The sequence below is a fragment of the Paroedura picta genome, chromosome 7 (genome assembly GCF_049243985.1).
Source record: "Paroedura picta isolate Pp20150507F chromosome 7, Ppicta_v3.0, whole genome shotgun sequence".
Classification (NCBI taxonomy): domain Eukaryota; kingdom Metazoa; phylum Chordata; class Lepidosauria; order Squamata; family Gekkonidae; genus Paroedura; species Paroedura picta.
The window spans coordinates 99,012,174-99,026,293 of NC_135375.1; the positions used below are offsets into that span (position 1 = coordinate 99,012,174).

General features: G+C 47.0%; 1 protein-coding gene across 1 annotated transcript in view; it reads left to right on the plus strand.

The window, feature by feature from the left end:
• The window catches only part of IDUA (alpha-L-iduronidase), a 60,419-nt gene that overhangs the window by 35,998 nt on the left and 10,301 nt on the right, over window positions 1–14,120 (plus strand). The window contains exons 5-10 of the mRNA XM_077345607.1: window positions 1–26; window positions 1,497–1,699; window positions 3,443–3,622; window positions 9,379–9,595; window positions 10,768–10,977; window positions 12,024–12,145. The exon at window positions 1–26 is cut by the window's left edge and continues 70 nt beyond it. Coding sequence (XP_077201722.1) covers window positions 1–26; window positions 1,497–1,699; window positions 3,443–3,622; window positions 9,379–9,595; window positions 10,768–10,977; window positions 12,024–12,145 — 958 coding nt within the window. The remainder of the gene's footprint in view (window positions 27–1,496; window positions 1,700–3,442; window positions 3,623–9,378; window positions 9,596–10,767; window positions 10,978–12,023; window positions 12,146–14,120) is intronic.

Sequence of the window (14,120 nt, forward strand, 5' to 3'; positions counted from 1 at the left end):
TGACAACGTGTCGATGACCGCCAATGGTAAGTCAATTTTGAGACCTTTCTGTTTTTTACTATTTGAATGCAGTAGGAAGAAGCCCTGTCATAGGGCTGGACTGATGAGAACAAGATTGATAAATGTCCCACCTCAGAACTTGTAAAAGACAACTCCGTTTCCCATGCCCCAGAGATAATGGCCTTTTGCCGTACAAGCTCTTAAAAGATAAATCAACAAACGTCAAGTATCAAATAGGGCTCAAGGGTTAGGAGTCTCTTAACTAAATGCATATATAGAAAACAAAATGCAATGTTATAACAATTGTAACCATGTGTATTTACATTGGTTTATACATCTTGCATAACCCATGTTAAAAGCACCAATCTTTTGATCTACTACTGAAGATAGCAGTTTGGGATTATCAAGTAACCTAAGAACAGTAGAAAAGAAACTTAATCCCAAACCCCTAAAAATCCACAATCCTTTCTTCTAAGTTTCCAAAATAATTTAAGATTTGTACAGCAAAATTCAATTTTGTGTGAAATTAGACCGGAACAATGATGCTGAAACTCACTTGTCTCTGACTTTCCAAGGCCCAGACCAGATGAGATTTGTGACTGGATCTTCCCAGAATTTTAAAAATCGAAATTTCAGTGTGTGTTTGGGAGGGAGACGGGGTGGGGAGTGGGGGATAGAATTTGAATCTAACTACAGAATGAGGGAAGAGCCTCTTGTGGCGCAGAGTGGTAAGGCAGCATACATGCAGTCTGAAGCTCTGCCCGTGAGGCTGGGAGTTTAATCCCAGCAGCCGGCTCAAGGTTGACTCAGCCTTCCATCCTTCTGAGCTCAGTAAAATGAGTACCCAGCTTGACTGGTAATGACTGGGGAAGGGAATGGCAAACCACCCCGTCTTGAGTCTGCCATGAAAACACTGGAGGGCGTTACCCCAAGGGTCAGACATGAATCAGTGCTTGCACAGGGGATACCTTTACCTTTACCTTTTTACAGAATGAGGGAGAAGGAGGTTTAACCTTTCTGCATATTTCCAGGTTTAGCAACTGAAGTGGGCCAATTGAAGGATCAAAAAAGGCAAGCACCTTGTTGGCCTATAGCAGTGGTATAGCCAATATAATAGGATATGCTACTCTTTAGACAGCCAGTGTGGTGTAGTGGTTAAAAAGGTCTCTAATCTGGAGAACTGAGTTTCATTCCCCACTTCTCAACATGCGGCCTGCTTGGTGACCTTGCACTAGTCACAGTTCTCTTCGAACATTTCTCATAGAGCAGTTTTCTTGGAGCTCTCTTAGCCCCACCTACCTCGCAGGGTGTAGGTTGTGGGGAAAGGTAAGGTGTTTGCAAGCCACTTTGGGACTCCTTCAGGTTGTGAAAAGTGAGGTAGAAAAGGCAGCTCTTCTTCTTTAACAAATTTCTATCTAGTATGTACCAAAGAGCAAGGCAGTTTCCTCTCCTGACAGCAAAACACTGCAGCTTAAGTGACTGTGTTTCATTCCTAGGATTCCTCAACTACTATGATGCCTGCTCAGAAGGATTAAGACAAGTCAGTTTTCAGCTGAGACTGGGAGGCCCCGGAGACTCCTTTCACCCCTACCCCAAGTCCCCACTGTGCTGGAGGCTGCTCAGTCACTGCCTCAACGGAACGAATTTCTTCACAGGAGAGACCGGCGTGCGGCTGGACTACATTGCCATGCATAAGAAGGTCTGGCACTCTGTTTGCTCACCGTGAAGTTCAGAACACATAAAACAATTCATAGCCCTATTTCAAGGCTCAGATTTATTGGCTTGCCTGCATTAAAACTTTGCTACGTGGCACAAAGGTTCCAGATTGAATTCCGGGGAATGTGGCAAGTGTATCAGTGGATGCACGTGTATAAAACGCTGAACAGACAATGTTTATATGGTGCTTTAGAGCAGGGGTAGTCAACCTGTGGGCCTCCAGATGTCCATGGACTATAATTCCCATGAGCCCCTGCCAGTGTTTGCTGGCAGGTGTTCATGGGAATTGTAGTCCATGGACATCTGGAGGACCATCTGGAGGACATCTTGACTACCCCTGCTTTTGAACTCCAATATGGTGGCCAGAGACAACACAGTATCCTCGGCTTTGTGTTTCCTAGTGCCCATCTTCTTCTCTTCCAAAACACCTCTTTCCAAACCAAAGAGCCAATGCCTGCTTTTCTTCATCTCAGTGGAGCAGGAGGTGTTTTGTTAGAATCCAGGAAGCATCAACTTTGGGCCTGCATGGAAGATGCTTGTCTTGGAACCTCACATCAATTTGAAATTTCCCCCCATGGCAGCCATCTTGCAATTGGCCCCGCCTCCAATGGCAACCATTTTGTGGTGGTGCCCACCATCCTTCCTCAGAATTCCCACACGATACCCTTGAAGATACCTGCTTTATAACATTCAGACATCACTTCAGTAATTTTTACAACTGCCCTGTAGTATTTGCATATTGCTGAAGGGAGCCTGAGAGACAGCTCTCAGCCTAAGAGGAATATCCCCCAAACACTACGGTCTCTGTGGTAGTTGTCACATCTCCCTGTTTGGGAAAATCCTGGCGTTCAATCTTCTTTTCTTTGGGTGGGACTCTCACCGCTCCCTTGATGATTCCAGCAGTGGAGCAAAGAAATGGCCTTCAGTTTAGTCGAATGCCCCAGTTCCACAACTTCTGACACCATGTCATCTGTCTCCTGCCCAATAAGGTGTATGATCTTGCTGCAAAGAGGAGTTTGAGGCCAGGACTTGGCAAAAGCCTCCTAGGAAGTCTGTAGCGGAAGCACAATTCCTGATGCGAATGCCATGATGCACACTTCCATCTAAGGTTCAGAGTTGCTGAAGAGTTCCTAAACAGGGTTTCCTGACTGTGCCATTGCTATAATTGCTGCTATACCCAGTCTCTTACTACCTCTCAGAGTCTCCTTGGGGCAGGGAACTATCCCTGTGTAAAAAAACCTCCACTTACATCGTTTGTAATGCTGTTAAAGTAATGAAAGCCCTGACCTGGATAGCCCAGGCAAGCTGGATCACTTCAGATCTTGGAAGCACAGCCAACTCTGGCTAGGGTTGGATGGGAGACCTCCAGGGATTTGGGTGGAAGTTCATCCAAAGAACGCTAGGGGTCATGACACAAAGGCAGGCAATGGCAAGCCACCTCTGAACGTCCCTTGCCTGGCTGCCATAAAATCCTCAGATCACCTGGCTACACTAAACACGCCAAATGATATAATAAATAATCATTTGTGTGGCTTGGGAAATACCAGGACAAGAAATGAATGCAAGTAATCTGGACAAGATCAAGCTTCTTAACCCCAATCTCTCTGTATCAAACTTTTAAATACAACAACGAAGGTATATGGTAGAAGGGGGGGGGGGGTGTTTGTGTGAATGCAACTTGCCTGTGGGCTTGAAATCTAATGGATGATAATGTTCAAACCCACAGGGAGCTGGGAGTTCTCTTCACATCTTGGAGCAGGAGACGGAAGCGATGGGACAGATTCAGAAGACTTTCCCCCGTTTCAGTTCCCTGCCCATGTACAATGACGAGGCAGATCCCTTGGTTGGCTGGTCGATTCCCCAGCCATGGAGGGCAGATGTCACCTACGCAGCTCTGGTGGTCAAGGTAAGATTGAACTTTCAGTGCTAACAGAGGAATAAAGCACAATTTCCAGAGGCTAAAAACTCACAGCAACAATTGTCTTGGGCTGTTTGCTCCATTTGCAAGTGTGAAGGACTGAGAAGGCCAGGAGAGTTCCTTCCTCTAGACTGGAGGATGTATTCTTCTGGTTCAAATTGCTTCTGCTGGAGAAACTGGAACTGAGAGTGAGAAGGACCGTGGCTCAGTGGGAAGGCATGTGCTTTTGCAGGCCAAAGGCCCCAGGTTCAATCCCTGACTTTTCGAATTAAGAAAAGGATTGGGTAGCGGGTGATGTGACAAACCTGAACCTGAGACCCTGAAGATTCAAGACAACAGTGACCTTGGTGGGCTCACTAGAAGGCAGCTTCATGAGTGTGTTCAAGTACCTCAGGAGAAAAGGACCATGCAGAGACAATAGGTCCATGATTGACCAATCCAGAGGCTTCATATTGCCAGCCAATAGCAAAGGCCAGTGTTTCACGCACCTCTCCTTTTCTGTGCCCAATAAGGAGTTTGATCTAAGCACACATCATTCCAGATCGTTCACTAGGCTCACTCCCTGCTGCCAATCATGAGTTTCATCCCCCAAAGCCCCCAATATTGGGAAGCCCCCAAATACATGTGACTGAAGACACATTGGATCTAACAGTTCCAGGGCAGTGAGAGTGAGGAAGCTGGCCTTTCCACCACAGTTCATTGCCCCGTTTCCTAATCTACAAGCCTGTTGCCTATTAAACCTGCCTAGCTGGTTCTTCTTTTTTTAAATATGGCCCTTTTAAAAAACATATGTAGGATTTATTTACTGTAGCAGCTCCGTTATCAAAGCCAATCCTTCTTCCATGAAAGCCTGAGGGTTTCTGAATCCACCTCAACACTTTTAACTAGTCTGAAATAGCCCTGGAGCGAACTCACAAAACACCAAGTAAATAGTGTGAGAGTTCATGCTGGGGAAACTCCTGGCCCACGAAATCCGAGTTTGGCATTTTCTTTTCCTTGCACTGAATGCTTTCCTCCTCTTCATTGCACTAGATGGGACTTAACTCATGGGATAAAAGGTAGGCCCCTAACCCATAGATTCTCTCATTCGCAGCTGCAGGATTTAGGACTTGTCCGCCTTCAAGTGTTTGGAAGCTTGTCACTGCAGCTTCTGAGTGTTTGCAATTCCATTTTAGGGGGGACACATTTTTTTCTGTTAGATTCATGTGAGTAGGCATGTTGGTCTGAAGCAACAGAACAAAGTGAGCCCAGTGGCAACTTTAAGAAGAGCTGTTTTTTTGTATTGCATTCTTCACTACCTGAAGGAACACCAAAGCAGCTTACAAACCCCTTTCCCTTATTCTCCCCACAACAGACACCCTGTGAGGTAGGTGGGCTGAGAGAGCTCTAAGAGAACTGATCTGTGAGAACAACTCTAAGAGAACTATGACTAGCTCAGGTTCACCCAGCTGGAGAGCTAACTTGGTGTAATGGTTAAGAGCAGCGGCTTCTAATCTGGCAAGCCAGGTTTGATTCCCTGCTCTTCCATATGCAGCCAGCTGGTTGACCTTGGGCTAGTTACAGTCCTGTTAGAGCTGCTCTCACAGACTAGTCCTGTCAAGAGTTCTCTCAGTCCTACATACCTTACAGGGTGCCTGTTGTGGGGAGGGGAAGTGAAGGTGATTGTAAACCACTCTTTCTGGCAACGAAAAGCGGGGTATAAAAACCAGCTCTTCTTCTTCTGTGTGGGTTGGTCATAATGAAACCTGTTGCCTGGCCGTTTGCTATAGGTAGGGAGATGGTGTTCCGTTTGACACAGGTTGTACAGGCCTAAAGGTAAAGGTATCCCCTGTGCAAGCACCAGGTCATGTCTGACCCTTGGGATGACGCCCTCTAGCGTTTTCATGGCAGACTCAATACGGGGTGGTTTGCCAGTGCCTTCCCCAGTCGTTACCATTTACCCCCCAACAAGTAAGCTGGGTACTCATTTTACCGACCTCGGAAGGATGGAAGGCTGAGTCAACCTTGAGCCGGCTGCTGGGATCGAACTCCCAGCCTCATGGGCAGAGCTTTCAGACTGCATGACTGCTGCCTTACCACTCTGCGCCACAAGAGGCTCTGTACAGGCCTATTGTACCCTAAATTCAAACAAAAACAATGTATTGATTTCCCCCTCCCTCATATACAGTGACAGGGATGACAGGAATACATGAAGTTCTTAAACTGAGAGATCCCACTCTGAGGTGATGAAAGCATGCACTGCAGTAGCCTGAAACATGAATCCTGCCACTTTTTAATGCCATACGCTTCACATTCCTTACACTGTATTTACTTCTGGGAAACTGGGCTATTTATGAAAAAGGCAAACAAGGTTCAACAACAAAGCTAAAAATGGTGGGGCCTGTCAGAAATGACTTTAAACAAAGCCTGTGGCATTTAAATGTTTAATTCTTCGGTACCAGAATGCCGGCCGTTATCTCCTCAGGGCTGCCCAGACTTTACCTCTAGCTGTCAAATGTCAGCATCTCTATCATAGCTCCTGGTTTGCTGCTTCAAAGTTAAGATGTTGTAAAGCAGGGGTAGTCAACCTGTGGTCCTCCAGATGTTAATGGATTACAATTCCCATGAGCCCCTGCCAGCAAAAGCTGGCAGGGGCTCATGGGAATTGTAGTCCATTAACATCTGGAGGACCACAGGTTGACTACCCCTGTTGTAAAGGGTATGACTTACCAGTGCCTCAGTCCATTCCCCTCCTCAGTCAGCAAAAAATGTCTGCTTTATTCCCTCAGGGCCAGTCCATACTCAGGGGTGGCCAAACTGGCTCTCCAGAAGTCGATGGACTGCAATTCCCATGAACCCCACTGGCAAGGGTTCATGGGAATTGTAGTCCATGGACATCTGGAGAGCTACAGTGTGGCAACTCCTGCTATACATCATAAAGCCTTCACTGTCAACACAAGAATTTGTCAGAGATTCTTACGTTTACATGATCATGATTTGGATGGGGACCACAGCTCAGGTAACTCATCACCGGACTTAGGAGGGGGAGAAGTCAGGGTCTTAAGCTTTCTTCCTGCACTGTTTCCTTGACCTGGAAAAGCGCCAGGGAGCTCCAGTACACCTGGTTTCAGAGCTAAGAACCAGCTTGGTGTAGTGGTGAAGAATACTGGCCTCTAATCTGGGGAGCTGGGTTTGATTTCCCCATTCTTCCACATGGAGCCACCTGGGTGACCTTTGGCCAGTCACAGCCCTGTTAGAATTGTGCCCACAGAGCAGTTCTGTCTGAGCTCTCTCAGCCTTGTTGTTGGAAGAGGAAGATTTTATAAAGTATGAGGTTTCCCTTAGTTAACTTCTTGCCTGACCATTTTGTGCTGAGCTTTTAAACCACTGAATCTGACGAACAAAAAGGATCAAATGCTAAACTCCCAGAATATTCTCCCCTTGGTATGCCAGTTTCCAGGTGGATCCTTTGGAATTGTAGCTCATCTCCAGACTACAGAGATCGGTTTCCCTGGAGAAAATGGATGCTTTGGAAGGTAGACTCCAAGGTATTATACTCCACTGAGGTCCCATCCCCAAAATCTCCCAAGTATCTCTCAACCCAGAGCTGGCAACCCTTGTCTCTCACCCCTCCCCCACAACCCAATCCTTTCCTTTTCTTCCTGACCGAGGCTACCATTGCTAACTGACCCGGACAATCAGCTTGACCCGTCTCCTGGGCCTTCAAGAGTAACTGGAATGACCTCAGGCAAATCTTTTCACTGCTTAAAAACATCCATCTCCATCACCCTGCCCCAAGCTGTGGCAGATGTGCCCACAGAAGTCTGAGCTGAGTTTCTTTACCTCATAAGCCGCTTCAGTCCAGCACTTCTCAGGTTTGCTTTAGGCCAGGAGTGGTCAAAGTGTGGCTCTCCGGGTGTCCAGGTGAGAAAGAACCTCTGTCCCCACTCAGAAGAAGAAGAAGAGCTGGTTCTTATATGCCACTTTTCTCTACCCGAAGGAGTCTCAAAGCAGCTTACAGTCGCCTTCCCTTTCCTCTCCCCACAACAGACACCTTGTGAGGGAGGTGAGGCTGAGAGAGCCCTGATATTCCTGCTCAGTCAGAACAGCTCTATCAGTGCCGTGGCGAGCCCAAGGTCACCCAGCTGGCTGCATGTGGGGGAGTGCAGAATCAAACATGCCAGATTAGAAGTCCACGCTCCTAACCACTAGACCAAGCTGGCTCTCAGTACCACTCAAGCTTAAAGACAGGTGATTCTAGAATTCCAGTCTGCTGCGCAGGAGATGCTTGAAAACCAACCAGCTGTTCTGCGTATTTCAGCCCATACCATTAATCCTTTTAGATCTGATTAGCTGCCTCGCCACTATCCTCCTCCTTGGGTCTTAATTTTAGCCAGGCTGTGGATTTAGGTCAACTCCCACTATTGGAAAAGGCTCCTTAATGAGTCCTGGCGCTAACGCACCATGGTGGACTTCTGGTACTCAAAAGTGTGTACAGGACTGCTTTGCATCCAGCACATCAATTGAAATTCTTCTATAACTGATGATGTTGTTGATGATGATTATGAAGCAGGAAATGTCAAACCACCCCTGCACCTCTGGGATAGCTGTACGTCGGCTGCGCCTTGACAGCAAAAAAGAAAAAGAAAAATAGACGCACCTGTGTCAGCTGGATGGGTTGAGAGAAGAGGCAGTCAAAAAACTCCGCCTTGTGATCATTCATGCCTAAAATGGTCATGCTCAAGGCTGGGTTGGACAATGCACTTTCAATATGCTTTTGCAGCTGGATTTTCCTGTGAAAACCATAAAAATCTACTTCTAAAATGCTTTGAAAGTGCATGGAATAAACCAAATTGTTCAAAATAAGAGAAGTCGTGCACGCATGCATCGTACTGAAATGCCTGTAGTGTTTCTGCAGGACTGGGATTTTGTCAAGTATGGAATATTCGGGGGGGGGCTGCAGTCCTGTGCAGTTTCCTGGGCCGCAGCCCCCACTGAATAAAGCAGAGCTTGCTTCTGAGAAAATACACATAGGCTTGTGCAACAAAGGAAGAAATGGACAAATGCACAAGGAGAATCGCTTTTCTTAAAAACCCATAATATTGCCATTTCAAATGAAGCCAGAACTGGCAGTCTGAAGTCCCTGTGTGATTTCTAAATGGCAGGTATAATACCCGTAAGAACAGCTCCATTCAGGTGTCGTCCATTCGCTGTACATGTAATTTTAGTTTAACTCCCTTCTGCCCACTCCCAACTCAAATCTGCTCACTCTCTGCAATTGGCCTCTCTGTTTCCCCTTTGGTAGGTGTGAATTTTACATAACTATGCTGTACTTGCTGAGCCTTTGGGGAGGGCGGTATATAAATGTGAATGAATGAATGAATTAATTAATTAATTACTTAATTAATTAATTAATACAGACAGACAGACAGACAGACAGACAGACAGACAGACAAATTGTTTCCGTGCCCCCCTGGAAAATGTCTGGATAGAGATGACCTGTTTGCACCTGAAGAAGTGGCTGTAGCCTGATTCAGTACGAGGTCTCTTCATGGGTGTCTGTGTTTATTTGTGCCTAAGGAAGGTTTTTAAAAACTTAAGCTTATACCTTAAATGCAACTTTGTTGGTCTTAAGGGTGCACCTGGACACCAACCTTGCTCCGCTACCGTTCCCCAATACTGCCCTGTTATATGTCTTGCTTTAAGAGTTCCAGAACACAGCAATGGCGCCCAAGTGTCAACACAGGCTTTCCATTTCTTCACAGGTTATCGCCCAGCATCAAAACCTCCTGATCGCTAAACCCAACAACACCATCAACTACACTTTGCTGAGCAATGACAACGCGTTTCTGAGCTACCACCCCTATCACTTCACCCAGAGGACGCTGACGGCACGCTTCCAGATGAACAACACCAAACCACCTCATGTCCAGATGGTGAGGAAGCCGGTGCTCACAGCCATGGGCTTGCTGGCGCTGCTAGGTACAACACACAGAAGCTCTAAAGCTCAATAAACCCATTCTGCAATCCCATAAATAAAGGCTTTGCACCTTAAAGACCAAACCATGGAAGGTTTCTGGTGATTCCTAGAGCTACCCACTATCACTGGTTTCACCCAGAAGCAACATTGTCCTGCAGGTGACCCTGCCCCATGCAGGTGACCCTGCCACCTTCTCAACCCCCAACTGGCTGGCCTGACAACCCTGCTTGGAGCCAACGGAGATGGTAGAAGAGTTGGTTTTTATGCCCCGCTTTTCTCTACCAGATGAGTCTCAAAGCAGCTTACAGTCGCCTTTCCTTCCTCTCTCCACAACTGACACCCTGTGAGGGAGGTGAGGCTGAGAGAAAACTGCTCTGTGAGAACAGCATTTTCAGGGCTGTGACGATCCCAAAGTCATCCAGCTGGCTGCATGTGAAGGAGGAGTAGGGAATCAAACCCACCTCGACAGATGAGAAGCTGCCGCTCTTAACCGCTCCACCACTGAAAGACAGATGCTATAGTTTTACTGCAGCAGGAGCCTGCCTCATTCTGGCTGCCATTTTGTGTACTAGATGGCATTTCTGGACCATCTTCCAAGGCTGCCTCACATAAGGAACACCACAATAGTACAGCCATAAAACGCACAGGATATTATTTGTATTTATTTATCAGATGCTGTTGGTAGAGTAGCCAAGAGATTTGAGGATTGTTTGGCAGCCAGGCAAGGGACGTTAGAAGGTGGCTTGCCATTTCCTGCCTCTCTAGTGCTCCTTGGAGGAACTCCATCCATATCCTTGGAGGTCTCCCATGCAAATACCAGCTGAGGTCAGCCCTGCTTAGTTTCCAAGATCTGACGAGATCAGGCTTGCCTGGGCTATCGAGGTCGGGGACTAACTCACAGGGCGATCTTGTCCAGGTCACTGCTGTCTCCCTGACATGCCTCATAAGGGTGCAGGGCCAGTTCAAACTTCTTTTAATGCACGAGAAGCATCTCTACAAAACCATTTGTGATCTGGGTAACTGACTCACCAGAAACCAGACAGGATTCATACGCCTTGTTCTTGGGAGCTGCGATGGCACTCCTGTGCAAATAAACACCAATCCTTGTGCATTTCTCATATTTTTCGTGAAGACAAGGCAGTTCTTTGACATGACCCCACTGACCTTTGTGTAGGAGAGGAGCAAGCGTCGGCAGACATCTCCGGCTGTGAATCTGATGACTCGAGCAGTCTGGGAGTCCTAGCCAGCCTGCACCAGCCTGCCACGCTGCAGTGGTCCGACAGCTGGCAGGCGGCCATATTGCTCTATTCCAGCCACGACAACCGGACGTCCACCAACATTAGCGCCGTGACGATCAAGGTAACCAACTACCCCAGCCACAAAGGTAAGATTTCAGCCAAGCAAATGTAGAGCTGGATCCAAGTCCAATAGCACCTTCGAGACCAACAAGATTGTAGGGGTGTGCGCTTTCAAGAGTAAGCACGCAAGAGCTTTGACTCTCGAAAGCTTATTCCCCTCACATCTTGTTGGTCTCTGAAGTGCTGCGACCCTTGAATCAAGTGGTTCTGCTGCAGACCAGCACAACCACACTCTAAAGCTAGCCAAACAGGAGTCACGGTATTGCTAAAATGACCAAAGAGCCACCGAGACACGCCTAAAACTGATAAATACCTCCAACAGCCAGTTCAGCCTACTGAGCCACGATCCCTCTTTGCCGCTGATGCTGGCTCGCATTTCTCTGCAGGCAACGACACCAATGGCCACAGGGATAATCTCCTGTTCTAGAAAGCGTGCCCAGAGTTATCCTCTCAAGCCATTGAAGTGTCTGGAACTCTTGAGGGTAGAGCAAGCCCAGGTGGGAGGTATAGATTTCTAAACAGTTGTGTGCAAGAGCAAAGCCTATGGGAATTGGGGGAAGTTTCCAAAGGGAGTCCATACGAAAGGTCAGTATCCAATAGCAACCAGAGCCCAAGTGAGCTCTTTGGCAATGGCATGAACTCTTTAAGCCCCGCCCCAAATGGAGAGGTCACTGGAATCCAAAGGCCTGGACTCCAGTCTCCAAGTTCACCCTCTGTTTTCTTAGCTGGAAATGAAAAGAGGAGTGAAGGTGACAGTGGATCAGACAATTCCAATTGCTCAGATGAGGCATTTGAGCCCACAGCCTGAATCACAGAGTCAAGGACTATGGTACCTCCCTCACTCTTTACTCCTCCCATTGCAGACCGCTGAAATCCTTAAATTTTGTTTGTGGCCCTCATAGACAGCTTTGGGGTGGAGGGTTGCAGAGTGGAAGGCTTTGGTGTGCTTCACCCTCACCCCCCCCCCCAAAAAAAAGCCCACAACAACAGAGGTGCTCTTCCATCATCAGAAATAGATGGTAGAGCCGAGCAAGAAAGCTAACCTGTTTACCTTCCCTCTGTCTCCCCCAAGATCTCGTGTACGTCACTTACTACATGGATAACAACCTGACCAATCCATATCTGCAGTGGAAGAAACTGGGAGCCCCGGCTTTCCCTTCACCAAAGCAGTTCCAGAAAATCCGAGAAGCCGAGGTACGGTGTGCTTGGCAGCGGCTCTCAACACTGATTGACTGGACATACGTTTAGTCAAAAGCAAGCCCAGTTGATTTATTTCATACAGCGCTTCAGCCAGACAAGCTGATTGGCAATAGAAAAATACAAGCATTCTGTATAAGCAAAAGGAAAGATTTTTAAAATTGGAAGTTGAAAATTTAATTTGATAATAAGACTCTTCTGCCTCACCGTGCAATACAGTTCTGTGTGGATGAGTTCAGAAGCAAGCCATACAGAACTGAAAGGAGTGGATAAATGTGGATAGGATGGCATCAGATTTTGCTTGCTGTAATTGTTAGGCTGGCAAAGCAGGGTCTTTGTTTCTCTTGGAGACGTGATGTCCAGAGAAGTAGAATTTCTAGAGATTTTGGAACAGAGGAACCGCCCCCCCCCAAAAAAAAAAACCACTGCACAAAGTCCTTGTGAGGAAAAAACAGGAGCATCAATTTTTTCCATTTTCCCCGCCTACTACCTGTAGTGATATCTCCTCAAATGTCATCTTATTTTCCTAAACTGAAAAGCCTCAAATGCCCTAGTGGTTTCGCTTGTCCTTGCATGAAAGTGCTTGAGTATTTTAAGTCCTCACTGTTACCTGTCCTCCAATGGAATTAAAAGTATTTGAGCCCTCAAGAAAGCCAACACTCATGCATTTTCTAACTCCAGCCCCTCCTCAGAGGATCATACCCCCCCCCCCGACTGTTGCCAGCTTACCCTTATTCAGTCACTGAATAATATTTATTTATTTATTTATCATACTTCTATACCGCCCTCCCCGGAGGTTCAGGGCGGTTTACATTATAACAGAGAACCATACATAAAACCATACATAAAATATGTTAATGTAGGGTGGAGGGAATAGTTAACCGTGGTTTGGTCCACTAAATTAGTGTGTAGGAGAGTCAGCTTGGTGTAGTAGTTAAGAATGGCAGCCTCTAATCTGGTGGGCCAAGTTTGATTCCTCGCTCCTCCACATGCAGCCAGCTGGGTGACATTGAGTCAATCACAGTTCTCTCAGGGCTGTTCACACAGAGCAGTTCTCTCAGAGCTCTCTCAGACCTACCTACCTCACAGGGTCGGTATGCTGTGGGTAGAGGAAAGGTAGGCTATTATAAACCCCTCTAAGATTCCTTTGGGCAGTAAAAAGTAGAGTAAAAAAGACAGCTCTTCTAAATTATGGCAGGAACATATGCATACCCTTTCTCAGGCAAAACATTATACATTTTTTATTCTTCAACTATACCAGGATAGACCACAGCCAGTACCGCACGACGTTACAGACTCTAAATCACTGTACTTGTTCCCTTTCTTCAGGGGACCCCACAAACTGCAATTCTGGAAGTGGAGGGAAGGCAAGGAATAGTCTCAGAGAATTGTCAGCACCACCAAATGAGAATTCCCAGGAAGGGGTAGGGAGTGGGGTAGACCAGGGGTAGTCAACCTGTGGTCCTCCAGATGTCCATGGACTACAATTCCCATGAGCCCCTGCCAGCAAATGCTGGCAGGGGCTCATGGGAATTGTAGTCCATGGACATCTGGAGGACCACAGGTTGACTACCTCTGGGGTAGACGATGACGTCTCAAGTGGGGTAAGAGTGATCTATAGTACAACTAGGGCCAGCAATAGGAAACTGGGACCTAAAATAAGAGATGGCTCCCATTTTTCCTTTCCACTTACCCATCATTCATGCTGCCAGGACCCAGTTCCATATAAGCACCTACCGAATGGGAGTTGTCCAAACACGCTGCATCCCTTTTTATGAGATCCAGATGTTTGCTGCCTGCCGGGCTGCTGACCTTTTCCGTCCACACTGAGAGCAGGGCATAAATATTTGCAGTAAGATTCTCCCAACCAAACAAGGCTACCTTGCGTTTGCCTTTTCATCTTTCCTCCAGTCATCATTTATAAGTGTGTGCTTGAACCGTCGGGAACCTGCTTCCCACTGGTCACTTTGAA